The 25,370-nt window shown below is 49.8% G+C and overlaps 1 protein-coding gene across 6 annotated transcripts; it reads right to left on the bottom strand.

Moving 5' to 3' along the window:
- Positions 1-103: 103 nt before the first annotated feature.
- IKZF4 (IKAROS family zinc finger 4) lies at positions 104-25,012 on the bottom strand. 6 transcript variants are annotated; one of them, XM_024992079.2, is made up of 9 exons: positions 16,461-16,515; positions 13,362-13,511; positions 11,537-11,630; positions 10,148-10,252; positions 8,903-9,163; positions 7,766-7,933; positions 5,197-5,346; positions 4,615-4,746; positions 104-3,933 (listed from the first exon to the last, which is right to left on the bottom strand). In XM_024992079.2, the coding sequence occupies exons 2-9, from the start codon at positions 13,446-13,448 to the stop codon at positions 3,173-3,175; spliced, it is 1,758 nt and encodes a 585-aa protein (XP_024847847.1). In that variant the 5' UTR covers positions 13,449-13,511; positions 16,461-16,515; the 3' UTR covers positions 104-3,172. The 6 variants fall into 6 exon arrangements, with proteins under 6 accessions (XP_024847847.1, XP_005206728.1, XP_005206727.1 ...); XM_005206671.5 differs by lacking the exons at positions 11,537-11,630; positions 13,362-13,511 and adding an exon at positions 24,749-25,012 and having other exon boundaries at positions 16,461-16,512; XM_005206670.5 differs by lacking the exons at positions 11,537-11,630; positions 13,362-13,511 and adding an exon at positions 24,749-25,012.
- Positions 25,013-25,370: the final 358 nt, after the last annotated feature.

Genomic DNA, 25,370 nt, shown 5'->3' on the forward strand with positions numbered 1-25,370 from the left:
CTGAGCCTCAAAACATTTAGTAGTTGGTATAATACGCTACAAGGAGGCCCCCCTCCCTCCCAGCAGAAAAGCAAGGCAAAGGAAGTCTGCAAAAACAACCAGGGGTGTTAAATTACTCATGTTTATTTATAACAGACCTTCAGCCAGTACAGTACAAAACTTACAGTAGTATATCTCCGTTACACAAATATTTACTTACAATATATTACATATACAAAATGCTTTGCAATAAGTCTCAAAAGCTAGTTTAACTCCTCTTGAGAAAGGAGAAAAACTCTTTAAAAAAAAAAAAAAGGAGGGAGGGGGCCCCAGAGGAAGAGGAGGAGGTGAAGGGGTAAGATCCAAGGAGACACCAAGCATAGGCTACAAATGAAACCCTGGGAGAGAGAGAAGAGAGGTGGTATTGCACTTACTTCTGTGTTTTATTTTTTCTTTTGTTCTCATAACTTCTGATTAAAAATATATATTATATATATATTATGTACACAAGGAAAGAAGCTGCCAGAAGTATTACAAAATCGCATCCGCAGCTTGGACACTGACACGAAAAAACAAAGGTCTGGAAAAGTGTCTATTTAGAAATTTTTTTGTGTGGTGTTGATTTTAAATATCAATATAAAAGGAAAACACCTCTTTTCTCCATGTGGGTTTCAATGTGTGTTTTTTCTTACTTTTTTTTTTTTATGCAAAAGGAGCTAGGAGAGAGCATGAGGATGTTTGAGGTTCCAGAGCTGGAAGGCTCTGGAAAGTAGGATTTTGTACCTAAGACCCTGGTTAAAGTGCAGTGATGGTCTGGAGAGAGACAGAGTGCCCTTCTCTCCCCTCCTTAGCACCTGGTCTTGCCCTTCCAGTCTCTGCTCTCATGGGCTCAGAGTATGGCCTCAGAGCATAGTCCTTCATGTTCCAGGAGGTTACAGGTGCCAGAATTGACAGGGAGGGGATGAGGCACCCCAAGGCTCTGATACCCCAGAAGGGACTAGTCCTTATGAGGTGTCACCAAATACACAGCAGACGCAGAAGAGGTGGTGAGGGCAGGTCTAATAGGAAGGGGCTCGATAACCAGGAGAGTTGAGGGGAACCCCAGATATGAATCTCAACTCTGCTGCCATTCTGAAACAAGGAGCCAGTTCCCTGGGGGTGCTCTCAAGAAGACTCTCCCCTTCTCCAGAGACCACTCTCCTCCCAAGTGGCTCCCTGATCCCCTGCCCTTGGCAGCATCTGTTTATTGCTACATTGTCAAGGAGAAACAATCAACCCACAGTGTCCCTCCCTGACAATCTGGTTCTCTTGGGGAGACCACATAGTGGGGGAGAAGAGGAGAAAGAAGTTTTTAGGGTCTCCCTTCCCATAATAGGATAAGGTAGACTCTCTTAGAGCCCTTAAGAGCCCCAATCCCAGGGTCTGTTCCTTAGCCAACCCTTTACCATCCCCCTGAATTATCCCTGATAGGGAGTGAGAAAAGTAGGAGGCAAAAGAGCCAATAAGGAAAGGACATGTGGAAAGAAAAATGGAAGGGGATAGAAAAGGGAAGGGGGAGAGAGAGAGAGAGAGAGAGAAAGAAAGGACCAAGTGTTACAACTTGTGAGGTGTTCTGTTTGGTTTTTACTTTTTAATCTTTAAATATAGAAAAACAGGCTTTGGTTTGAATCTCAAGGAAGCAGAGAATGGGATGGCTGTGGCCTTGGGCAGGGAACTCTTGTCGAAAGAGACCTCCACTTGGCGGTGGAGCTATCTCCTCCTGCCCCCGTCTCACTATCTAGGTCACCCAAATAGCCAGGAGTCTCTGCAGCAGCCAGGAGAGTGCCCCCTCCTGCCCTACATCTGGGAGCTGAGTGTAGAGGGGGTAGTAAAGGATGACTCTCCCAGCTCAGTTTTGTCCATCCCATTCTTGCTGGCACAAGAGTGGAATCGGGAGAGGGGCCTATGCCCTTGCTCATCCTGGGGATAATTTTTGGTTATACGGAGAGTTAGGAGAGAGAAAAGAGACATCCTTTTCTCCCTGCCACTGATCCTAAGAACAGGGCCCAGGAGTCCGGGGATGAGAGGGTGAATCCTGCTAGGGGGGAGAAGGCAGCATGACTTGGGGGCTGAGGATACCCCCTTGTTATCAGGCAGCAACCCACCAGTTTCTCATAGGACAGGGACCTAGGAGCCCCTGAGAGCCCAAGTAGGTCACTAGAGTGAGGAAGTTTGAGAGGTGGGAGAGAAAGAGAGGAATTTTGACCCATTCCCTTCCCTGGTTCCCAGTTAGGCACCTGTGGCTCCACATGTGTCAGAGACAGAGGATTGCTGACCTAGCCTTGGCCCCTGAGAATATAAAGTCGGGGCATTCCAAGGAGAGAAAAACCACCACTGAGTAGACGGGCAGTTTGAAGAGAGTACAGCAGTGTTGGGCGTTGTTTGAGGAGAGAAGAGAGAGAGATCACATTGGAGAGGCAGATCCCGAATGTGGGCTTTGGGGAACTCTAATTCCTAGTGGGATGTCAAGAGGACCCTCAGTCCCAGGGTGCCTGGGGAGAATTTCTTCAGCCTCTCCTACTTCCAAATGAGGGATTTCTTCATTTGATCAGGAGTTGTGCAAGCTGCCTAAGGTGAGAGGGCACAAGAGGTATGGAGTACCAGGTTGAAGGGTCCCAGAGAGCAGAGGTAATGCCACAGAGCTAAGGTAGGAATAGAGAGAGCGATCAGCATCAAAACAGAAGAATCAGATACAGCAAAAGATGAGGACCTAAATCAGGAAGCCCAGGGCCTCTTAGCACTAAGAGGAGCTTCCTACTCCTGGGGCTGTTGGAGAAAGCGCAAAGAGAAAAATTAGGCCTACAGTGGAAGGGGACTGGGCAGGAAGGTGGGGGTGTGATAAGCGATATAAGTTAAAAAAAAAGAAGCAAAAGAAAACTCAACAAATTATATTAATAAATAACTCAGTGAGTATGGTGGGATGAAAGGAGAAGAGAAAAAGGAGAAAGATAAGCAAAAGACCTGTTTCATCACAACGCTTAGATCAGTCAGGGGGTAGGAGGGGCATGGGTGAGGACGGGTCAGGGTCAAGGGTGAAGTCAGGTAGCCAGTGGTGGGGGCTACACAACCCAACTGCTAGGGACATGGTGGGGGCAGGGCTAGCCTCCTGCAGGCAGGGCAATGGAGTGGTGGACTGCGGTGGGGCAGGAGGTCACTAGCCCACCTTGTGCTCCCCCCGGACAATGTGGGAAGAGAACTCGTACCGGTCCTGGCTGTGGTAACCACAGATGTTGCACTCGAAAGGGTCTCGGAAGCCGTGGCAGCCCATGTGGATAGTGAACATGACGTGGTCCAGGAAGAGGATGCGGCAGTGCTCGCACTTGAAGGCCTTCACCGGCTCACCACTTTCACCCACCACCCGAAGCACTTCCTTGGAGGGGCCTGGGGTGCCCCGCAGTAACCCCTCCTGTGGCTTGGGGTCCTCTTTGGCGTAGGCAGGACTGGGCCGGCCCACCACAACGGCGGGAGGAGGCTGGGGTGGGGGGCCCTGAGGGAGTGACACCACCCCGCCAACTCGATCTTCGTGGTTGCTCTCTGTATCTGTGGAGTCCTGGCAGCCATTGCTGGGGGAGGCCCCAGGGTCAGTCAGGGGGCCTCGGGCCCGGTAGAGGAGGGGACCTCCATCAGCTAGATCCTCGGGCCCCTCACCTGCTTCCCGGGACCCCGGAAGCTCCAGTCGGCCAGGGAGGGGCTGCATTTGAGTGTAGACAGAGCTGATGACGGGCGTGAGTTCTGAGATGCAATTGGTGGGCGGGAGGCGGAGGGGACGCAGATGTTCGGCCCCCACGAAGGCCAGAGAACCTCCAAAGCCAGGCTCCAGGCCGTGGTGTGCCACCAGCTCCACGTCCTTCTCATAGCCGCCCGAGTTCACATCGTAGGGGAGGTCTGAGAGGCTGAAGCGCATCTGCTTCTCACCTGCGGAGAGAAGGGTCTCAGGAGGGCTGACTCTGGGTAAGTCCAAGCTCCCCTAGGATTCCTTCTTTGTAGGAATCCTACAAAGATTCCTAAAAAGGATCCTAAAGAATCCTACAAAGGATTCCTGTAAAGAATCCTTTACACCCTCCTTTCCCTGGGGATGGGTGTAACATTATTCACCACCCTTCATTTACCTCCCACAAGGTCAGGTCCTCTGTGGGGCTGCTCCCCAACCCTGGGCTATAATCTTAGAGAAGGACTTGGTCCCAACCCACTGGTCTTGAAAACTTCCTTCCTTCATTGCTCTCCATAAAGAGAGCTAATGGCCAAGGACCCCCATACACACCTTTTCTCTCTGACTCAAAGGGCCCTTCTCCCAGCCCCCATAAACAGAAGTCCTTGCCATTTTCAAAAACTGGAAAAGCCTGACCCCCAACCCTCTCCTCTTACAACCATCCTGAGAGCCCTCAACTCTGACCCCTCTTCCCCTTCGTGAGGGATGTTCTCCTTCTTCACTCCCCCCCGATTCTGGCAATACATTCTGAACACTAAGAGACCACCAGGCTGCTCTCTTCTACCCCAAGCAAATCTCCAGATCCAGCTGGTCTAATAGCCACCAGTGCTCAGATTTAGACAAGTGGTGGCTTCCAGCTGATGTCTCCTCTCCAACTGGACTCTTACCTACAAACTTCTGGGGGGTGGAACGCTTGCGTTTGGTGAGGCTGTTGGCCAAACGATCAATGAAAGTTGGCCTCTCAGAGGATGAGTGCAGCATGGAGTCTGGCACCATCTCCAGGTCCCGTATCTCATCACCTGGTGGGAGGGAGCAGGAGTGGGGTGGGGAGGGCACGACAGGCAGGAGCAGCTGAGCAGGGGAAGCAGAGGCCCAGCTGCCTTTGCCTGGAGAAAACCAGCAGGTCGGTAGCTGAGGAAGGTAATATCGGATGCCTGGGAAATGGCACTCTGCTTACTACACCCCATCTAGAGCTCACTACAGCACATTTCCGGCGATGTGGGGACAATTATATGCATCTGGCCCTTGAGTGCATACCTCCTGGGTGCTCTCTCTCTCTCCCATTAGACTGACAACATAGATGAAATCCTCCCTACCTCTGGATCTCCCTGCAGCACCCACCATGGGGCTCTGCACCAACTCGGGTGCTCGGCACATATATCTGTTTCAGAGATCCCATCCCTCTGTGAGGGTAGGTGCTGGGGTCGCCCCTGTCCTGCACTCCTTGATGGTCCTGCCTGCGGCCTCACCTGATTGGCCAGCCAGAGCTTGGGCTTCAGTGCTGAGACTCTGCAGGTAGTTATGGCACCGCTCCTTGTGCTCCTCCAGGGTGCTCTGCTGTTTGTAGCTCCGGCCGCAGTAGTTGCACTTGTAGGGCTTGCCCACCGTGGGGGAGGAGACTGCAGAGGAGAGGGAAGAGAGGGCATTAGAGTCACTGCCTGCTGGTGCTGCAGAATCATCCAGGAGCAGGTATGCACGGGAGTGAGGAGGAAGGGACGTGGCTCAGTTGAGTTCTCTGGCTCATCTTTCTTTCCCCAGCTTCAGTGGCCAGATGGCTGAACCTTGAAGAAGAGAGACAATGCACTGGGATGGGAGGAGAGAGGGCACGTGGCTTCGGACTGTTGGTGGGCCTCAAGATGGCCACGTTGCTGTTCAAAGGGAGGAAGGACCCAGGGACTTTGCAGGGGATCATCCCTGGCAGGCAGGCTGGCCCCACCCCAGGATCTCAGAGTCTGGGGCCCAGACTGTGGTTTAACCTTTCCATGTGGCAGGCGGGTGTAAGGGCTGTTTATCAGACAAGGGGATTTTTTTGCTTACGAACTATCTGCTTCAGTTTGGGGGAAACTGGTGGGCTGGGGTGACAGAAATGAGAGCCCTCAGCTCTGCCAGGGTGGGGAGGGGCATGTTCACTGACCTTTACTTATATTTTTACCTCCATCCCCAGCCTGGTTTTAACTGCTCAGTTTTCTTTTTCGCTACACTGAGATATACCAAGAGAGCCCCAGAAAAACCATAACTGATACAGAAATTCTGAGAAGAGAAAAATAAATAAAATAACCAGAGGAAAGTAAAGGGAGAAAACACCAATTTTGGGGGTCTTCGTTTTTTTTTTAAACAAAGAAGAGGTTATAAAGATTTTGTTTCCAGTGATGAAAAAAAGGTTGGGAAAACTGAGATCAACACTTCCTTTGAAAACAACTTGAGAGAGGATATTTGTGAAAGTATGTTGCCACTACTGAACAGGGAGACAGGAGAGGGTATCTTCAGGAGGCTGGTAATTACTACTGGCCCCTGCACCTACTCACATACACCTAACCTGGGCCTAGACTAAGTCACCAACTGCCTTTTTGCTCTTTCTTTGTAAACCCAAGCGGCTAGGGGATAAGATGAATGCTGCAGTCCTCGTCCACCCAAGACTCTTGGGGAGACGGTCTAACATCTGGGAGGGGAACTCCCTTTTCTTTCGTATAGTGTGGGCTGTGATAGAAAACATCTCACAGAGATGAGACCCAACAGTGTATCTCTGTCCACCTGTGTCCCTAAAATGTCCTGCACAACAACATCCAGTGTCCTCCCAGCTGGCTTCGCTGTGGTTGGTAAGAATTCTAGGGGGCCAAGCCATCCTTGTTCCAAACCAGCAGGGGGAGCCACCCTTTTCCTCAGAAAAGGAGTCTGACTTGCTCGCACCTGCTGCTCACACCTGCCATTAACTGGATTCCAGCGAGGCTATAGAAAGCTCTGTGATAATAACATCTACCTTGGAATTGTTATGAGAATTACATGAGGGAGGAGACACATATAAAATATTTGTAGATTATAATGCCTGAATCAATAATGATCTTTCTCCCTAGTTCTCCACATACATAGAGAGAAAGAGGTCTCAGTTCCAAAGTAAGAGAAGCTAGAACGAGGTAGGTGGCTGGGGAAATCTGGAACAAGAGGGTGGTGAGGTGATTGTTCTGGCCCTTTAAATCCTGGCCCAGGAGAGTTTAAGAAAAGAGAAAAAACAAGGAAAGTTTCCAAGGACAGACCCTACTAATCGTTTCCCCTCTGCCCTTCTTCCTTCCTTTTCCCAATCTTGAGCTCCCTCCTTCCTGCCAGCTCAGCTCCTGGCCTTTTCCCAAGTCCAATTCAAAAGCTTAAAACTTAAAGGCTTCAAAAGTGCTGCCTGTCCAGCTGATCCAGAAAGATGTTGACTTAACCTGTCTTGGCTGGGGCTAGGAAACCTGGTTAGTCCGGGTCCCTGGCAGTGTTCCCAACACTGACCTCCCGGCACCCTCTGGATTTGCTCTTGCCTCTAGGAAGGTGACGACCTCGTGAGATGGGAAACAGAAATGGGACACTCTTTTCCTAGGCTCCCTTTCTTCTAGTTTTAGAGGCCTGTGGAAATTTACAGGAACCAGCCGGAAGTCTCGGGGAGGACAGACAGAGGTTGCCAGAGACCTCTGGTGTTTGTGCGGGGTGGTGAAGATGGTGACAGGTGTGGGGCTGGAGCACATCAGAGTGGAAGGAGGGGTGTCCCTGGTGCTCAGAAGGGAGGGTGATAGGCCCCAGATGGTTCTGGCATCAGCATGAACGTTAAAAGCCAAGTTAGGGAGGGTGACTATTGACAGCCAGGAATATCACCCATGCTCTTCTTGCTCCATGTCGCAGAGCATGGCAGATGTAAAATATCCCATCAAAGAGCCCCAAATGCCCTGGGGCCTGCTGCTCTGTTCTGGGAGTGCTCTTCCGCCCTCAGTGGTAGACACTGTAACCCTCCAATACTACAGAAGTGGCTGAGCTCTATTTACTGGGTATTCCGGACATGCGGCCTACCCGAGTGTGTGCGGAGGTGGCCAGTGAGTGCGTCGCGCCGGCGGCAGGCATAGTTGCAGAAGGGGCACTTGAAGGGCTTCTCCCCGGAGTGCAGCTTGATGTGACGCAGCAGGTTGCCCTTCTGGGTGAAGGAGGCACCGCACTGGTTGCAGTGGAAGGGCCTTTCCCCTGTGAGGGGAAGAAGAGATCACAGATGAGCGAGGGTAAGGAACCGTGAAGGTTGAACCTAGTCCCTCACCCTCTGCTCTACCCAGCCCAGGGAAGGAAGGTGCTCAGAACACATTTGCAAGGCAGGGCAGTGCCACACACACACACAAATGCTGCTTGAAAAGGACCCCTTGGGTACAGTCTCACCCTGAGAAGTGGACTAGAGGTGTGTGGCAGGGCGAAGGGTACTGGGCCTGGAATGCTGGGCCTAAGACTGTTAGCAAGAACTGAGCCCCACAGGGCCTGCTCTGCCCCAGGAGCCTGGAGCCCAAGATAACTGTGAAGAGGCTTCTGTTTTCCTTTATTTAAAAGCTCATCAGACAGGGACTTCCCCTGGTGGTCCGGTGGTTAACTCAGCGCTTCCATGGTAAGGGGCACAGGTTTGATCCCTGGTGGGGCACTAAGTTCCCACATGCCAACTGGCATAGTTAAAAAAAAACCCATAAGACAGAAGAGCCCAAACAATACCCTGTTGGACTATAGGATCCTTCTTTTTGTAAAAAAAATTTATTTATTTGGCTGTGCCCGGTCTTAGTTTCAGCCCTTGGATCTTTGCTCTTCGTTACAACATGTAGGACCTTTAGTTGTGGCATCTCTGAGTTGTGGCATGTGGGATCTAGTTCCCTGATTAGGGATCGAACCCATGCCCCCTGAAGTGGAAGTTTGGAGACTTAACCCCTAGACCACCAGGGAAGTCCCCTATAGGACACTTCTTGAGGCAACACGTCTTCTCCTCCATCACCTCCTGAGACAAACACCAGCTTGCCTTTATAACTACAGTTGAGGAAAGTGCCAGGAAATACAGGTGTTGATGGGAGTCCAGATTTCATCCCCCACCTTTTTTTAGCAGCTAGAAACAGTGCTGGGAGAGACCTCCCCTTCCTCAGACGACCCCGCATGGCCTGGGCCTGGGGCGCCTGTGGTACTCACCCGTGTGGCTGCGCTTGTGCACCATAAGCACATTGGGTCCAATGCAGACCATGCCGCAGACGTCACACTTGAGCTTGCCATTGGGCAGGCGGATGCCCCCCGGGGAGTGAGGCTCCGGCCCGCTTCCATCACAGTAGCCCAGCGGCTCTGACAAGGAGTCTTCCACGATCACACTGTCATCCTTCTCCAGGAGACGCTCATCCGGCCCCAGCAGTCTGCTCGACTCCTCATCACTGTACATCTCCACCTTGATGGAGTTGGCTGGAGGGTGGGAGCGTGTTTAGGATAGAGACAGACCAAGGAGGGAGCCTGCCCATGGGCCAAAGAGGCCCTCCTTAAGTCCCAAAGACTGTCTCCAAGCCCTGAGACATTCAGGCTTTAAGAGAAGCTGATCTCCTAAGTATCCTGGGTGGTGCTATGGGGTCTTGCTGGGACCTGAGACAACCTTTGTCCTCCTCTCCCACCCAGGAGGCAAACAGGTTTCCAGAGGAAAAAAGTTGGGGTACATGGGATGTCTTCAGTTACTGGGGAGAGGGGGAAACTAAGCGGAGCCTTTTCCTCCACTCTCTTGTCATTAAGGAAGATGTCTGGCTTGGCCCCAGGCAGGAAGCCAGGGAGTAACAGTGGCGGGAAAACGGTCCTAGGAAGATGGAGACGGCGGGCTGAAAAGAGAGCAAAACTGGAAGACAGACATAGCTCACGTTATCCTCCCACCCCATAGGACCGGACACCTCTATTCCCCTCTGTGAAAATCTGGAGGGGACTGGAGGAGGGAGGAGCCATTGAGGAGAGAGCTTTGGCTCTGGCTCTGACCTACATTCCTGGCTATTCCAACCATTTAGAGAATGTCACAGATCCAGGGCCAGCGAGGAGGGGCAGTCATGGGGACCCTGTCTGGCAGGAGACTGGCGGGGGTGAGGAGGGGATCCTTCTCATCTCTATTTCCTATTTAACTCCAGCTCATGACCACTTCCATCTGCTCAGTTCCAGAGTTTCTCTTTGGAGCCTTTACCTTAATCCCACCCGTGCCTCTTTCAATTCCACCCTAGTCACTAGGCAGTGAAGGTTCACCCTCCTCTCAGAAGTCACGGAAACCCTAGACACGGAGCTCCTTAGTGCTGTTAGGTACTCTGGGCCGGAAATCAGAGGGAGGCAGTGAGCGGGAAATGGCTGCCATGGAAGGTGAACTGAGGGCCAGACACACACTGGGTGCCCAGGGCCTGGGAGGCTGGAGGCTGCACTTACCACTGAGGGAGCGGCTGGGAGAAGAGTGCTGGCTGTTGGGGGTGCTCACTGAGGGCCCCACTGGGGCCCCGAGGAATTCCTTCTCCAGAGATGAGTCCCCGCTACCTTGGAGGAGAGAACAAGAAGGAAGGTGAAGCTGCAGCTTGAGCCATTTTCCGTCTACATCTGATCTCTTCAAAGTTCAGTTACATTTCACAAACATTTATCTTGTAGCCACGTACGAGGCAGCATTGTATGTGGGGCACCATACCTGGTGCCCTCGCCAGCCTGGGTGCCCGGTGCTGACTTCCGCGAGCTCAGTGGCTGCGCCTTGCCCACCCTACCTTCATCTAGGCCTGAGGGGAAGAGCATCACTGCCTGACGTCCACAGGAAGCAGGGCTGGGGCTAGGCGGGCCGGGGTGGAGAGGAAAATGGGGGCCTTGCGAGGGAGGCAGTTCAGGACAGACGTTCTTCCCTACTGTTACTCTCCGGAGCCCCCGACACTGGATTCGGGATCTGCAGGAAGGGCAGCTGGAATTGTCCCTGAATCTAATGATAATAATAGTAATCATAATGATAGCAGCTAACATTAATTGAGTGCTTACTACATGCCAGGCATCATTCTATGCACTTTAAAAGAATTATCTCATTGAATCTTCACAACAACCCTGTGAAGTAAGGGCTGGTATGATCTTTAATTTTACAGATGAGGAAACTGAGGCACAAAAACAGCTCTGTTACTTGTCCAAGGTCACAGAGCTGGTAGCGGTGGAACCTGGATCTGATCACAAATAGTAAGTACCCGTGTCCTTAACCCTCACCTGTGTAGAGCTAACTGGGAGTCACTGTTTCAGAAGGGGAGACCTGGGTCCATCTCACTCTAAAATCAGCAAAAATGTAGCTATTCTAGAAAACCTCCATCTGATAGTATTCCAATCACATAGTTACTATTTGACATTCCCTTGACAGTGAAATAATCAGTGTATTCTCAATATATATGCATTTTAACTTGTTGACAAATAGCTTTGTAAAAATGCTTTCTATGAGTGTCACGTATGTTTTTAAAAATCAGATAACATACCTGAATATACGAATCATGTCTTTAAAAAAAACCCTCCTCCCCACAATCTTCTGCACAAATATACATGTGAAATACAACACACGTAGATAAACACAGACACGGACACATATCACATAGGTAGATAGACATAAAGAGAACATACCTACGGGGATAAACACTGGGCTAGCCGTCTACATTATCTGCTAACATGAACATGCATAGATGTGTGCACACAGGTCTAAATATGGAAGACACAGAGAGAGAGAGAAAGAGAGAGAAACCCTAAAATTCATCCCTAAAGTCCACCTATTAGCACTTTACCCAATTTCCCAGCTATGTACATACTTACTTTCACAAAATAAAGATTCCATTATAAAATGGTTGGAGTCTTGGGCCTGAGGCAAGAAATCCGGAACACACCCTCCTGAGGGATCCCTCTCCAGCTTTGGTCAGTGGGAAGAAAACAACCACTCAGGACTTTGGGACCATTTCCCATTCATCTCCTCTACTAAAAGTCCCATTTCCCCCACTCTAGCCCATCAAAGCCTGAGGACATTCATTCACTACCTATCGAAGAAGCCTTACGGCTTGAAACCGAGGTTCCCCAGCTGCGGCTCTTTAGATGAGCCGTGGTTATCTAAAAAAAAAAAAAAAATGTTGCCCCCTATCAATACCACACACATATCACCAAGTGAGCATCTCAGAGCTGTGGGTTGAGACCTGTAGACTCAGACCCAGTTTTAAAATATGTCCTTTTAACTGAGTAGGGTTGGCTAAGGTTGGAAGGGCTGAAAGGGCTGACTTGTCCTAAATCACTGGATGTTAGTAATGGGGGAAGAACAGGGCTCCGGGGCCTGGTGCTAAGTCCTTGACCCTAAAAGGATGAGTGAGGTTGCTGGAAATCCATCGCTGGCCCCAGCCTACTGGGCTGAGGCTGCCTCTTGGGGCCTGGGGCTTGATATATGGGGAAAACATCCTTAAAGGGATATTTAGGGACAGTAAGGGGAAACGTTCTCTTCAGCTCTCCCTCTTAAGGCCTGGGTACAGGAGGAGCAGGTACTTCCAGGGTCACACCTGTAGTTCAAGAGGCTCTTTGATGCCATTGCCCTCCCTAGGATACAGGTAAGAGGCGAAACAGGCTCAGGCCAGCTTTTATGGGACTAATACCTGAAATAAATCCATTTCAGGGGTTAGAAAGTCTTTGGGGGCTCCAGGGATTTTGAGTTTTAGCCAGATGGTGAAGAGAACAAGAGTCCGATTTAGGAAGTTCAGCAGTTCCTCTCTCGGCCCCAGAAAACCCAGTGAGGGAATTTCAAATGCCTGGGACTCCCGAGAAATCCCAGACTACCAAAGCCGAGAATTAGGGTTGCCCTTAGGTCTCAGAGAAATTTTCTTGGTCAAAGTCATCCTAGGTTGGCTGAATCCAAACCCCCTGGAGGGCAAAGCCAAATCATGAGGTTCACATCAGAGGAACCAGGAGGTGGGTAAAGGGCAGAAAAGCAGGAAGGAGAGAAAGGAACTGGAGCAGTGTCCCACCAGCTAGATGTGTTTCCCAGTTGAGGGGGCCCAGCCCTCGGGTCCTGCTGCCCTTCCTCCATTCCTCCAAACAGAGGGAGGAGCCAGCTGTGGGGTCCCAGAGCCTCCACGCTTTTCTGAAGGGACCTCGTCCTAACTGCTTTGCCTTCTTGACCATGGGCTCCAGGGGGCAGGATGCTAGCCCGCTGGCAGGGAAGAGTGGGGACAGGAGCAGAGAAAGATGCCCATCCCCAGCTCTATTGTGGGGAGAAGGCTGAGGCCCCTCGCATCTCAGTTCCAGGTGGAGGCATCTGCTGCCGGGGCACCCCTCTTTACCTAGGTTCTTTTATGACCCATTCCCACCCCAGCCTGTCTCGGCATTTCACCCCAGGCAGCTCTACATCTGTCCCCAAGGCCTAATCAAGATGTCACCACAAGCTCGCACTGACCAAGTCGCAGCCTTTGCTTAGCAACACCAAACACCCTTCCCCATCCTCCGCAAGTGTGAGGAGGAACGCCCCCTCCCCCGCTCCACACACAGCCCCCAGTCCTCTCCCTCTCCTCAGGCTCGGGGAGTTGTTACTGAATTGGCTCCCCAGCCCCAGCAGCAGCCCCCCCTCCCCGCCCCCCTCCACTAGCCACCTTCTGCCTGAACTTACATTATCCTTCCCTTGCCGTTGAGACCCTGGGGTGCGAGCGCGGCCGCCGCCTTGGAAACGGCGAGCGAGTGCGGGTGGTGTGTGCATGTCTGCGTCTCGGTGGCAGGCAGGGGTGAGCCCAGCCACTCACCTTCCAGGAAGCGTGGATTCCTGGAAGTGAGGGGAACCGCCGTCATTTCGCAGGCAGCGGCAGCGGCTCGGTGAGCAGAGGCCCACGGCTGCAGCCAGCGAGAAGAACTCAGCCCAGGGTGTATGTGTGTGTGTGTGTGTGTATGAGTGTGTGTGTGTGTATGAGTGTGTGTGTGTGTGTGTGTGAGTGTGTGAGAGAGAGAGAGAGAGAGAGAGAGAGGGTGCGAGAGGTGGGGGGGAGAGAGAGAGAGGGAGAGAGCGCAAGCAGCACACGCTTGAATGTGCCTGGGGAGGGGGCTGGAGAGAATGTGTCTGTGCCTCTGGTGGGGGGGTCGCTAGGCTACAGCATCCCTTTCTCAATACGGTGAAGGGCTTGGGGTGGGGGGTGCACAGGGAGGGAGGCAGATGCTGCTGCCCTCGTGCCCAGCAGACAAAGAGGAACTGCACAACAAATGCCTGAGAGACACAAGAGTGTGTGCAAGAGAGAGAGGGAGATGAATGGGCCCGCGGGGTAGGGGGAGAAAGAGGGGGGCCCCAGGGAAGGCCCAATCCTTTGCCAGCTGGGGAAGACAAGGCCTCAGAGGTCATGGGGCCCAGGACAAGGGGCAGCTTCAAGGCTCCAGATCAGCAGAAAGCCCCTCCCCCACCGAACTCAGGCCCTTGTCTTCCCTCCTTTTCTTCCTCCTCCAGGAGGGAGGTTGCTCTCCAGATTGGGGTGGGGTGGGGTGGGCGGGACTGACAGCCTCCCCCTTCCCAGCAGCCAGAGGGCCCTGCACAGTCTGATCTCCGGGCTAGTGTTGCACTGTGGCCTGGAGCCCTTTCGGATCCCAGGCAAAGTGCTGGTCTGGTCTCCCCACCTCCCATCCCCTCCTGTGCCCCTGGGGCCCCAGCCGCCGACAGCCCTGGATGAATCCGCCCTCCATCAAGACAAGGCCTCGGCTCCCTTCCCTTCCAGAAGAGCTGCTCACGGCCGTGCTGACCTACTTTGGAAGACTAGATTTTCTGATTCCAAGAATTAGGGGATGGGAGGGGCTGGAAAACTTTGGGCTGCCTACCTCTGGACCCCTTTCTGCCAAGGTTCCCTTAAACATTTCACAGTACCAGAAAACTTCGAACAAGCACTGCTCAGTCAATTAATTGCATGAGCTGGGTTTGAGCAACTCAGTTTCCCTAGAAAGATAGGGAGTGGGGGCGGGGAGAGCATCTGTGTGGTAAACGAATGGACTCTCCTTTCTTCCCTCTCTCCCCACCCCACTGCCCTCCCCCAACCCCAGGGAATGATCTTTCCAAAGAAAGAGATAAGGAAGGAAGAGGTGGACTTTCTGTAATTGGTTCTGTGCGGCGAAAACCTCTTTGGAGAACAGGAGAGATTCCCCCTTCATCAGTTGGCCAGGCAAGGGAAAGTCCCCGGGTATAGAGGCAGAAGAGTGGTGGTGACCCTCCGCCATGCGCTTTAGGGGGTGCACACTGCGACCTCTCCCACCGCTTCCCCATCAGTCCAGGAGAGATGGCTCAGCGCAGGGCAGGGGTGCGGAGGCAGCTCTCAGGAGACCCTCACATGGACTGTCTCAGCCATGTCTGGTCCTGCAGGGGTTGCTTTTCAGAGCTCATGTTAGCCCTTCCTTGACTCTCGGCCTCCCTCCCCCAGTCCCCGTCCCTCTCTATGGTAGCTGCTGACATCTAGAATTCTCAAAACACAGGTGAGTGGTTTCTGGCCTCCACTTTCATTCAAAAACAATCCTTTGCTGAGGACTCTTCTCATCTAGGAAGTGCCAACTTGCTGAAAGCTGGGAAAGCTTGGTTTCATAGCACAGTGATGCTAATACACTCAGTTTTCTTCTAATATCCAACGTTCTCCAGGGATAGGCTGAAAAGTGCTCCGTGGGTATTTCCTCAGCCAGCTTCCCAGTTTCTCACTTGCCTGCCTTAGGGGAGGGACTAGTTTTCCTCTGAGTGTCCTCAGCTCCAAGGCAGGGTCCTGAGAACAGGTGTTGTCCAGCATGTAGCAGGTATCAATGCCTGTACCAATCCCAACTCCTTCCCTCCTTAAGTGAGAAAGGGGTCAGAGTCAACTTCTTACTTTGACATTATGTGGGTGCTGCCAATAACTCTCATATGTGTATCTGGTCCATCTTGCAATCTCCCTTTTTATCCATTTTAGGGATATTAAAGTATCCCTAAAAGCCATCCATACTACAAGCTGGGATCTCTTCTGCCTCATAAGAGTATTTGGCAGGTATAAAAAGCTTTATGATCATGGAAAAGATAGGGGGAGAATTGGTCTCCCTCTCTCTCTACTTCAAATGTGTAAGCTCTTGGCCCACTGGCTGAATTCAGACTATAGACAAATTTGGCTTGCCCCATGGAACATTTCTTAAAATACAAATTATTATTTTTAAAGGGAGACATTCCATATAAAATCCTGATTTCTGATTTCTTTTGAAAAACTGGAAGCTTTGGCCACACTGGATACACATTCCGGTGGACCCTACAGAGCTGTTGCTCCTTGAGGAAGGACATGTACTCTCCAGCCCATGACCATCCCCATCACTTTCTTCTGCTCATTATCTGAGCCCAGTTCACTCTGTTACATCCTACCTGGCCCCTTCAGGCCTTTGAGGTTTGAAACCCTGGGTGTCATGTTTGGTTAGTGACCTCGGCACAGGAGAAGGAACCAGATCTTGCTTCCACTACTTTGTTTCAAATCTCTTCTCTCTAGTAGTCTCCACTCACAGTACCCCTCTTATTTCCTTCCCCTGCTCCTATCCTCCCAGAAGTCTGGGAAGAGAATCACTTTTTAGGGAAAGTAAAATTAACAAAATAAACCACTCTATCTAGCACTACCAAAAGTGACAGTTCCAAGACTGCGATGCACTGGGAGGTCACGTGCTAAGCTGAAGGCTCTCCACTCTGCTCCACAGGAGAGCGCGCTCCCAGCCCCTGACAAACAGAAAGCACAAGAGGACATACCAGACATATAGGAGCGGCCATTGCAGTCTTCTATGTCCATCTTAGAGAGACTCTGCTGGAAGAGAAAACAGCTACTATTAGAAGCCAGATCTGGAAAGGGAGTAGTTTTTCTAACATCCTGGAGTTAGCAAGAACCCTAAAGGACTACTTAAGTGTGCTCTGACCCTATTCTAACAAAGCAAAACCTCAGACTTTGTCCTGATGACAAAGACGATGTACCCTGACTTCCAAACCCCAGGGTCTCCTCCAACCCCCAACTTCTGCAGGCTTCCCCAGTCTCTCAGGTGGAAACGCTGTCTCATTCCGAACTGGTCCCTGATTGTGTTGTTTGGAGAGTAGACCCTCTCTCTGTAAGTGAAGCTGATGGTGTAGGAAGGGAGACACGTTACAGCTCAGTGCTCATCAGGCAAAGAAACAACCCCACAGAGTCGCTACACTTTGTTAAGAAGGGAGTAGTAATCTAAGAAGTTTAGATCCAGTCATTCAAGGGAAACATGTTTGGGTGGGCGGAGGAAGGGGGACGGGAAAGTAGAAGATAGAGGAGAGTGGCCCATCTCAGGTTCAGAAAGGGGACATTAAATCCTTAAGTGGTTTCTTCTTACTTTTTGTCAATTACTTTGCTACCTTTATTTTTTTTAAAGGGGAGTTGAGGGGGGACCTGAATTTAAAATGCAGATTAGTCTATTTGAGGGAAGGCAAACAGTAATTGGCAGTAGAGTATTAAACAATCCAGAAGTGAGGACAATTAAAAGTGATAATTTGTTGCAATGAATTATCTTCTTAGGAGCCTGTGGGAGGAGAAAAAAAAAATCCCTATTTGGTAGAAATTTACATACATCCATCTCCTATCTAGAACAATAGTAGATGTTCAGAGCAGTGGAATTCATCCTTACATTTTCCAAAAAGTGAAAACCAAAAATGCAAAATTTTGAGAAAAGTCTTTGAGAATACTAGCAACAGTCTAGAAGAATGGAACTTAAAGTTTATTAAATAAGCAAATATAGTAGTAGCATTGACTGAATAGGGCTTCCCTGGTGGCTCAGCTGGTAAAGAATTTGCCTGCAATGCGGGAGACCTGGGTTTGATCCCTGGGTTGGGAAGATCCCCTGGAGAAAAGAAAGGCTACCCACTCCAGTATTCTGGCCTTGAGAATTCCATGGACCATACAGTTTATGGGGTCACAAAGAGTTGGACACGACTGAGTGACTTTTACTGCTGCTGCTGCTACTGCAGCACTTCAGTCGTGTCCAACTCTGTGTGACCCCATAAATGGCACCCACCAGGCTCCACCATCCCTGGGATTCTCCAGGCAAGAACACTGGAGTGGGTTGCCATTTCCTTCTCCATTGCATGAAAGTGAAAAGTGAAAGTGAAGTCGCTCAGTCATGTCTGACTCGTAGCAACCCCAGGGACTGCAGGCAACCAGGCTCCTCTGTCCATGGGATTTTCCAGGCAAGAGTACTGGAATGGGGTGCCATTGCCTTCTCCACTACATACATCTAAAATTGCTTCCACCAGTCATCTAATGAAAAATAAATACCCCAGGGGCAGATTTTGGGGAGCTAGAGTGGGGCAAGGAGAAGTAAGAAGGCCTTCCTAAATGAACAATGCAAAGAAATAGAGGAAAACAATAGAATGGGAAAAACTAGAGATCTTTCCAAGAAAATTGGAGATATCAAGGGAACATTTCATGCAAAGACAGGCACGATAAAGGACAGAAACAGGAAGGACCTAACAGAAGCAGAAGAGATTAAGAAGAGGTGGCAAAAATACACAAAACTATACAAAAAAGGTCTTAATGACCTGGATAACCACGATGGTGTGGTAACTCACCTAAAGTCAAACATCCTGGAGTATGAAGTCAAGTGGGCCTTAGAAAGCATTACTACAAACAAAGCGCTAGTGGAGGTGACAGCATTCCAGCTGAGCTATTTAAAATCCTCAAGCTGATGCTGTCAAAGTGCTGCACTCAGGACTGCAAAAGGTCAGTTTTCATTCTAATTCCAAAGAAGGACAATGACAAAGAATGTTCAAACTACCATATGATTGCGCTCATTTCACATGCTAGCAAGGTTATGCTCAAAATCCTTCAAGCTAGGCTTCAGCAGTACATGAACCAAGAACATGCAAGTGAACAACCTGGGTTTAGAAAAGGCAGAGGAATCAGAGATCAAATTGCCAACATTTGTTGGATCATGGAGAAAGCAAGGGAATTCCAGAAAAACATCTACTTCTGCTTCATTGACTACCCTAAAGCCTTTGACTGTGTGGATCACAGCAAACCATGGAAAATTCTTAAAGAGACAGGAGTACCAGACCACCTTACTGTCTCCTGAGAAACCTGAAAGTGAGTCAAGGAGCAAAAGTTAGAACATTACATGGAACAACTGGCTGGTTCAAAATTGGGAAAGGAGTACGTCAAGGCTATATATTGTCACCCTGTTTATTTAACTTCTATGCAGAGTACATCATGCGAAATGCCAGGCTGGATGACTCAGAAGCTGGAATCAAGATTGCTGGGAGAAATATCATATCTGGATATCAGATATGCAAATATATCACTCTAACAGCACAAAGTAAAGAGGAACTAAAGAGCCTCTTGATGGGAGTGAAAGAGGAGAGTGAAAAAACTGGCTTAAAAACTCAACATTCACAAAACTAAGATCATGGCATTTGATCCCAGACTTCAGGGCAAATAGAAGGGGAAAAAGTGGAAACAGTGACAGATTTTATTTTCTTGGGCTCTAAAATCACTGTGGACGGTGATTGCAGCCATTATATTAAAAGACACTTGCTCCTTGGAAGGAAAGCTATGACCAACCTAGACAGGGTATTAAAAAGCAGAGACATCACTTTGCTGACAAAGGTCTATATAGTCAAAGTTATTATTTTTTCCAGTAGTCACATATGGATTTGAGACTTGAACCATAAAGAAGGCCGAGCACCAAAGAGTTGATGCTTTTGTATTGTGGTGCTAGAGAAGACTCTTAAAGAGTTCCCTGGACTGCAAAGAGATCAAACCAGTCAATCCTAAAGGAAATCAACCCTGAATATTCATTGAGAGGACTGATGCTGAAGCTCTAATACTTTGGCCACCTGGTGCAAAGAGCCAACTCACTGGAAAAGACCCTGATGCTGGGAAAGACTGAGGGCAAAAGGAGAAGGGGGCATCAGAGGATGAGACAGTTAGATACCATCACTGACTCAATGGACATGAATTGAACAAACTCTGGGAGATAGTGGAAGACAGAGGGCGTGCTACAGTCCATGGGGTTGCAAAGAGTTGAACACAACTTAGTGACTGAACAACAACAGAGTGGGGCAACAGAACAGCCTGAGCTGCTATCAGGATTCTTGGGTCTCTTTGAAGGATCTCACTGAAGCAAATGGGTGAAAGTTTGGTTTGAGTGTACTACTATATTGACTGAGGTGAGGGTGGGGGGTTCTGGAGGGCACATATCAGGAAAGCATCTATTATTCTGTTTCACCACCACCACACCCCTTATCGTTCTTGTCTAGTGCTGAGAGATATCATGCTCTAAAAAGTCTCACGAGAAAGCCTGAGACATGGGGCTTTGCTTCACTTCACAAAGCAGTTCTCCCTAGATTTCATTAGAGAGATTTCTAGTCTCACCTAGGAAGCCTGGATGTGGAAAAAAAAATTTCTCTAGGTTTATTTCCAGCTCCTTTTTTCTTGACATCCTCCCTGGTATGGACTGAGCTTTAGGACCAGACTGCTAGACCATGCCAATAATAAGTGGTTCCTTGAAGGGTCTCTTAGGGGCAATGATGAGAAGAGCCCAAGTCCACAGTGGCTAGTGAACTCTCTGGAATTAGCCTAGAACTTCGGTAGTTAGAGATGCAAATATGAGGGAGGGCCTTCCCATACTCATGGGATCCCTTTCATTTCCGAATCATTAGCTATATAATTGCCCTTTGGGATTTTGTAAAACTCAAGATGCCACAGGTTATTTCCCTCACACACACACACACACACACACACACACACACACTCACACACACACACTCACACACACACACTCACACCCCCCAATGCAGGAGAAGCAAGAGTGAGCATGTTTTTCTCCATTTTCTGCTTGGAGAAACTGAGGCTCAGAGCAGATAAGTGACTTGTCTTAGGGCTCACAGTGAAGCTGGAACAACGAAAGGAACCCCCGTTTCCTGTCTCTCTGAGGTGTGCTCTTTCCATTAAACCGTCTTACTTCCTTTCTTAAGCCAGGGTACTCAATGCCTTTGGATTTTCTTGCTTTTCCCTGGTTCTAGTATCAATTTCCCTGGTTCTTACATCTTTTCCTTTGCTGTGATCCCCATGGGAGTGGGGTCTGTTACTTAAAAGAAAAAGCCAGTTCAACAGGCTCTACCGGGAGAAACATCCTAATGGGATTGTGTGTTTGTATGAACCCGGAGCTAGAAAGGCACTAGGTGGGCAGAGCAGTTGAAGCATAGAATTTCAGTTAGTACTGGCTCAGGAAGTGCATCTCATTTTTGGACACCTGTCCAAATGGTCTTAAAACAATTTCCAGAAGGGTCTGAAGGAGTTGTTTTCTGAGTTGAACTTGATTCCTAGAAGTAAACTGAGCTCTTCTGCTTCTTAATTGTTCTCAACAGGTGCTCTATGACACATCTTGGGCAAAATCAGTCTTTAGCTGCCTCCAACTGGTCTAAATGCCAAGTTGGGAGCCCTGGGAGTGGGATGGAACTGAGATTCTGCTGCTCCTGATTCTGGTATTCTGAGAGCCAGGAGCACATCAAGAGATGTACTTCACTGTTTGCTCAAATCTCCAGGCAGCATATCCGTCTCCACCTTCCCATTCCCGGCTCCCTGGCCTGCCAGGCCTCTCCTTAGAGGAACTGGGTCAAATTAGGCAGTGCAGATTGGAGACACACCAGAGGGGGAGGAGGTATAATGTGAGAGAAATTAGCAACACAAGATAGGCTTAGTTCAAAGATCTCAAAAGGAAACTGACTTTACAGCAACACAGACATCATTCAGTGATGGAGGTAGGCATATATGTACTGTAAATTCAGTTCAGTGAGCTGAATACAAAGTACCTAGAAACAGCCAGCTTCCCAATTTAAAAGGAAGTATCTCTGTGAGGAGGGAGGAAAGGTTGGTCATTGTAACCTGAGACAAAGATTTTCTTCCTTGTTCTTTCAAATGCACCTGGCACCCTAAACAGAGCCCTCCAAGGCCCTGGCTTTCTCTCATCAACATAATGTTGCATTTGAACAGGAATGGGCAGGAACAGGTATTCCCTTCTAGACAGAAGATTTCCCACCACACTTCCTGACAAGCAGCAACTGAGACCAGTCCAAGGTCTGACTTCCAAGGTCAGGCTTCAGCTACCATCCCCATCTCCACAAAAACATACCCACAGCTCTAACTATTGGTGACAAAAATATCAGAAAGTCAAGTTTTCTCTATGTACTGGCTCTGAAAGCCTGAAATAAGGTGGACATCACAAGTAATGAAAGCTCTTCAAATCCTCCAAAGAATCCTGTTTGACCCAGTGATACTCCAAAATTGGAATTTAAAACACACTCCATGTGGCTTCATGGGTAGAAAGGTAGTGACAAGGATGTTGCTGAAAAATGCAGGTGGAAGTGGAGAGAGGGCTAAGTCTCCATGTCATCCTTTTGGTTGCAGTAGGGAGAAGGGGAATTTTTTTCCTTTGGTCTCACTTAGGATCTGAAGTGAAGCCCAGGGATCATTATTATTTTTAAAATATTTATTTATTTGGCTGCACCAGGTCTTAGTTGTGGTATGTGGGATCTTTGATCTTCCTTGCAGCATGTGGAATATAGTTCTCTGACCAGGGGTCAAACCCAGGCCCCCTTGGGAGCGTTGAGCCATAGCCACTGGACCACCAGGGAGGTCCCTCCCCAGTGATGATGATGATGATGATTTTAATTTTTATGGAGGTTTAGTTGATTTACAATGTTGTGTTAGTTTCGAGTGTACAGCAAAGTGAATCTCTTACACATATATCCACTCAGTGGGCAGCAAAGTCATTATGTTTTGTGCTTGAGAAGTCAACATCTGTTGAGTAGAACAAGATATAATTCTGAAGCTGCCAAATTGAGGGCATCTCCCACCATCCTGGGGCCCACCCCAGAAGGTCCACTGAGACCTCTTCTGATTCCCAATGGTAAGGCTATTTTCTTTTATAAAGACTTTATCTCAGGAGCCACTAGTTTGACGGTTCTTGTGATCCAGGGAGCTGTCTGGATTCTCTGAATTAGGCTGTAAGTGGGGAAGGCCGAATACCGCATACCGCATACCCCAAAGAAAGATTCACTGACCTACTGGCAGACCCATGAGGAGATGAGGAATTCCTGGCTGGACATTTCACATACCCTACCAAATAAGATGCCACACCCAGAGTGTCTAATTTGGCCTTTTATCTGGTCTTGTCCTCAGAATTTGAGTTATCTTAAGTGGAAATATTCTAGGTAGTCAGACACCTGTTGTTAATGCTTCCTAAAGTGGCTCAGATAGTAAAGAATCTGCCTGCAATGCAGGAGACCCATGTACAATCCCTGGGTCAGGAAGATCCCCTGGAGAAGGGAATGGCTACACACTCCAGTATTCTTGCCTGGAGAATTCCATGGGAAGAGGAACCTGGCAAGCTACAGTCCATGTAGCCACAGAGCTAGACAAGACTGAGCGACATTTTTTTTTTTTTTTTTCCTCCCAAGGAAAAGTAGCAGTAAGGGGAAACAGTCAGGCCTCAATAGTCTTCTGTTTGGTCATGATATTGGAAGGCCTAGAGTTGATCTGTGAGCAAGTCACAACCACACCAGGCTCACCACTGATGCTCTGAGGGCTCAGACTGGAGAGACTAGGGTAAGCTGGAGCTCTCAAACATGTAAGTGGGGGTGTTTAAGTCACAACAGTAGACAGTTTTGGAGAAGGAAATGGCAACCCACTGCAGTATTACTGCCTGGAAAATCCCATGGATAGAAGAATCTGGCACGCTACAATCCATGGGGTAGCAAAGAGTCAGACAAAACTGAGGGATTTTCACTTTTTTTTTTCCCCCAAGGATATGAACATGTACCTTCACACAGGCAAGGTGAACAAGTAGCAGTAAGGGGAAGTAGCCAGGCCTCAAAAGACTTCTGTTTGGTCATAATATTGGAAGGCCTAGAGTTGACCTATAAGTCACAATCATACCAAGCTCACCACTGATGCTTTGAGGGCTCATACTGGGGAGACTGGGGCATAGCTGGAGCTCTCAAATATGTAAATAAATGGAGGTGTTTAAGTCACGACAGTAGACAATTTTGCTTTATAAGAGAAGGGACTGAGGTGAAAGAAGTTGTTCAGTGTTGACACACTGTGGTTGGTGATATATCAAATCTTCCTGGAAGCAGAGTCAGTAAATTCATGACCTTGGGGGGTACCATATTTTCTAAATATCTCCTATCTAAAGTCCCATGTTCCCACTAAACATTGTCACTAGACAGGATCACTCATAGTTTGTTTTTTTTTTTTAAAACACAGAAATCAAACAATGAGATTCTACAACTCTAGCAAACTGGGGTAAGAAAATAACTGGGATGGGGCTGTGTGAGGAGGTACAAGGAAGGCTGTTTTAGTTTAGACTTGCTTCCCAGGTCTGTTTTTCTCTCTGGTTGTCTGCCCCAAGACTTCTGCCTGTTACATTTCTTTCTTAAGGCTCCTATGCAATGAATCTCTTCCTTCCCAGCCTTGCTTCTCAGGTTCCCCGGACTTCTCACCCTGCATAGTGCCGCACACAGCACTTTTTGCTCCACCCTAAGTTTCTTCTCTACCACTTGTTTCTCCCACTCTGCTCATTGCCTTCCCATTTAGGCCTATGTCTTTCTCGCTAACCTTCTTGACCGACATCTCCCCCTAGCCACCCGCAGCCTCTTGCTTCTTTGCCAAAGTACCCAGTCTAAACCTTTCTCCACCCTATCCTATTCTACCCCAGCCTCACCCAACGAAGGAGCGTCGCGCACGCCAGGTCTTGCCTGTCCTCGGTTCTCTGTTTTGACCCATCTCCCGCCTTTTTAGGACGCCTAGGTCCCTGCTACATCCCTGTCAATCTTATGGCCTCGCGCCAACCCCTACCCCCCACCGCCAGCTTCCTCCCTTAGGCCTCAGCCCACCCAGCGACCCTCTCCCCACCAGGCCCCCGCCCACGTGTCCCCCTCCCTTCACGCCCAGGCCCCTCAGGCCCCGCCCCCGGCGGCCGAGGCCCCGCCTCTCGCGCTTCGCCCAAACCCCGCCCCTCACTCACCTGAGGCAGCTCCGCGCGCGCGCAGGATGGGGGGGTGAGGGAGAGGGGACGGAATTGGGAGAGAGGGAGGCGGGGCAGCGGGGGTCCCCCACTCTGGCCCGGACGGCCCAGTGCGGGGGGAGTGGGGTCACTGAGCTGGCCACAACCGGGCCGGAGGCGGGACCCGGGCGCTCAGCGGCGGCGGCGGCTCCATCTCCATCAGCGGCTTCACCTGAGGAGGGACAGGCCCCCCCCCATAAACCCCCCCAGTACGACTGTCCCCCTCCCCTGAACAACTTCCGGTCCCACTACCAGGCGACAGGCGGTGTGGCCGAACACCGAGCGCCTCCAAGCTGGGGAGACCAGGGAAGGAGAGCTAGGGGAGAGTAGTCGAGCGCCGAAAGATTCAAGTCCTAAAGGCGCGGTCGCAGGCAAAGGAAAACTCAAGGACTGACCCTTCATCTACATCTACTTTGCAAACAAGTCCACGTTGGGCGCTCTAGTTGCCCTGGCATGCCTGCCTCTACTGCCAAGTTTTGCCTTTGCCCCTTCTACGACAATATTGATTTTAACCTCCTTAACATTCTTCGCCTTTCCTGCAAGGGCGAAGGAATTGTGTAGCGGAGGGACTTAAGAATGACAA

Source organism: Bos taurus, chromosome 5, assembly GCF_002263795.3.
Source record: "Bos taurus isolate L1 Dominette 01449 registration number 42190680 breed Hereford chromosome 5, ARS-UCD2.0, whole genome shotgun sequence".
Taxonomy (NCBI): Eukaryota; Metazoa; Chordata; class Mammalia; order Artiodactyla; family Bovidae; genus Bos; species Bos taurus.

Bases quoted from the DNA above. Each gene is read 5' to 3' on its own strand.
- IKZF4 (XM_024992078.2), bottom strand. From the start codon at position 10,717: ATGTTAGCTGCTATCATTATGATTACTATTATTATCATTAGATTCAGG. The intron at 7,934-8,902 runs GTGAGTACCACA...TTCCCCTCACAG, and splicing joins GCACAAGCGCAGCCACACGG to GGGAAAGGCCCTTCCACTGC. The intron at 3,934-4,614 runs GTAAGAGTCCAG...TTCTCTCCGCAG, and splicing joins CACCCCCCAGAAGTTTGTAG to GTGAGAAGCAGATGCGCTTC.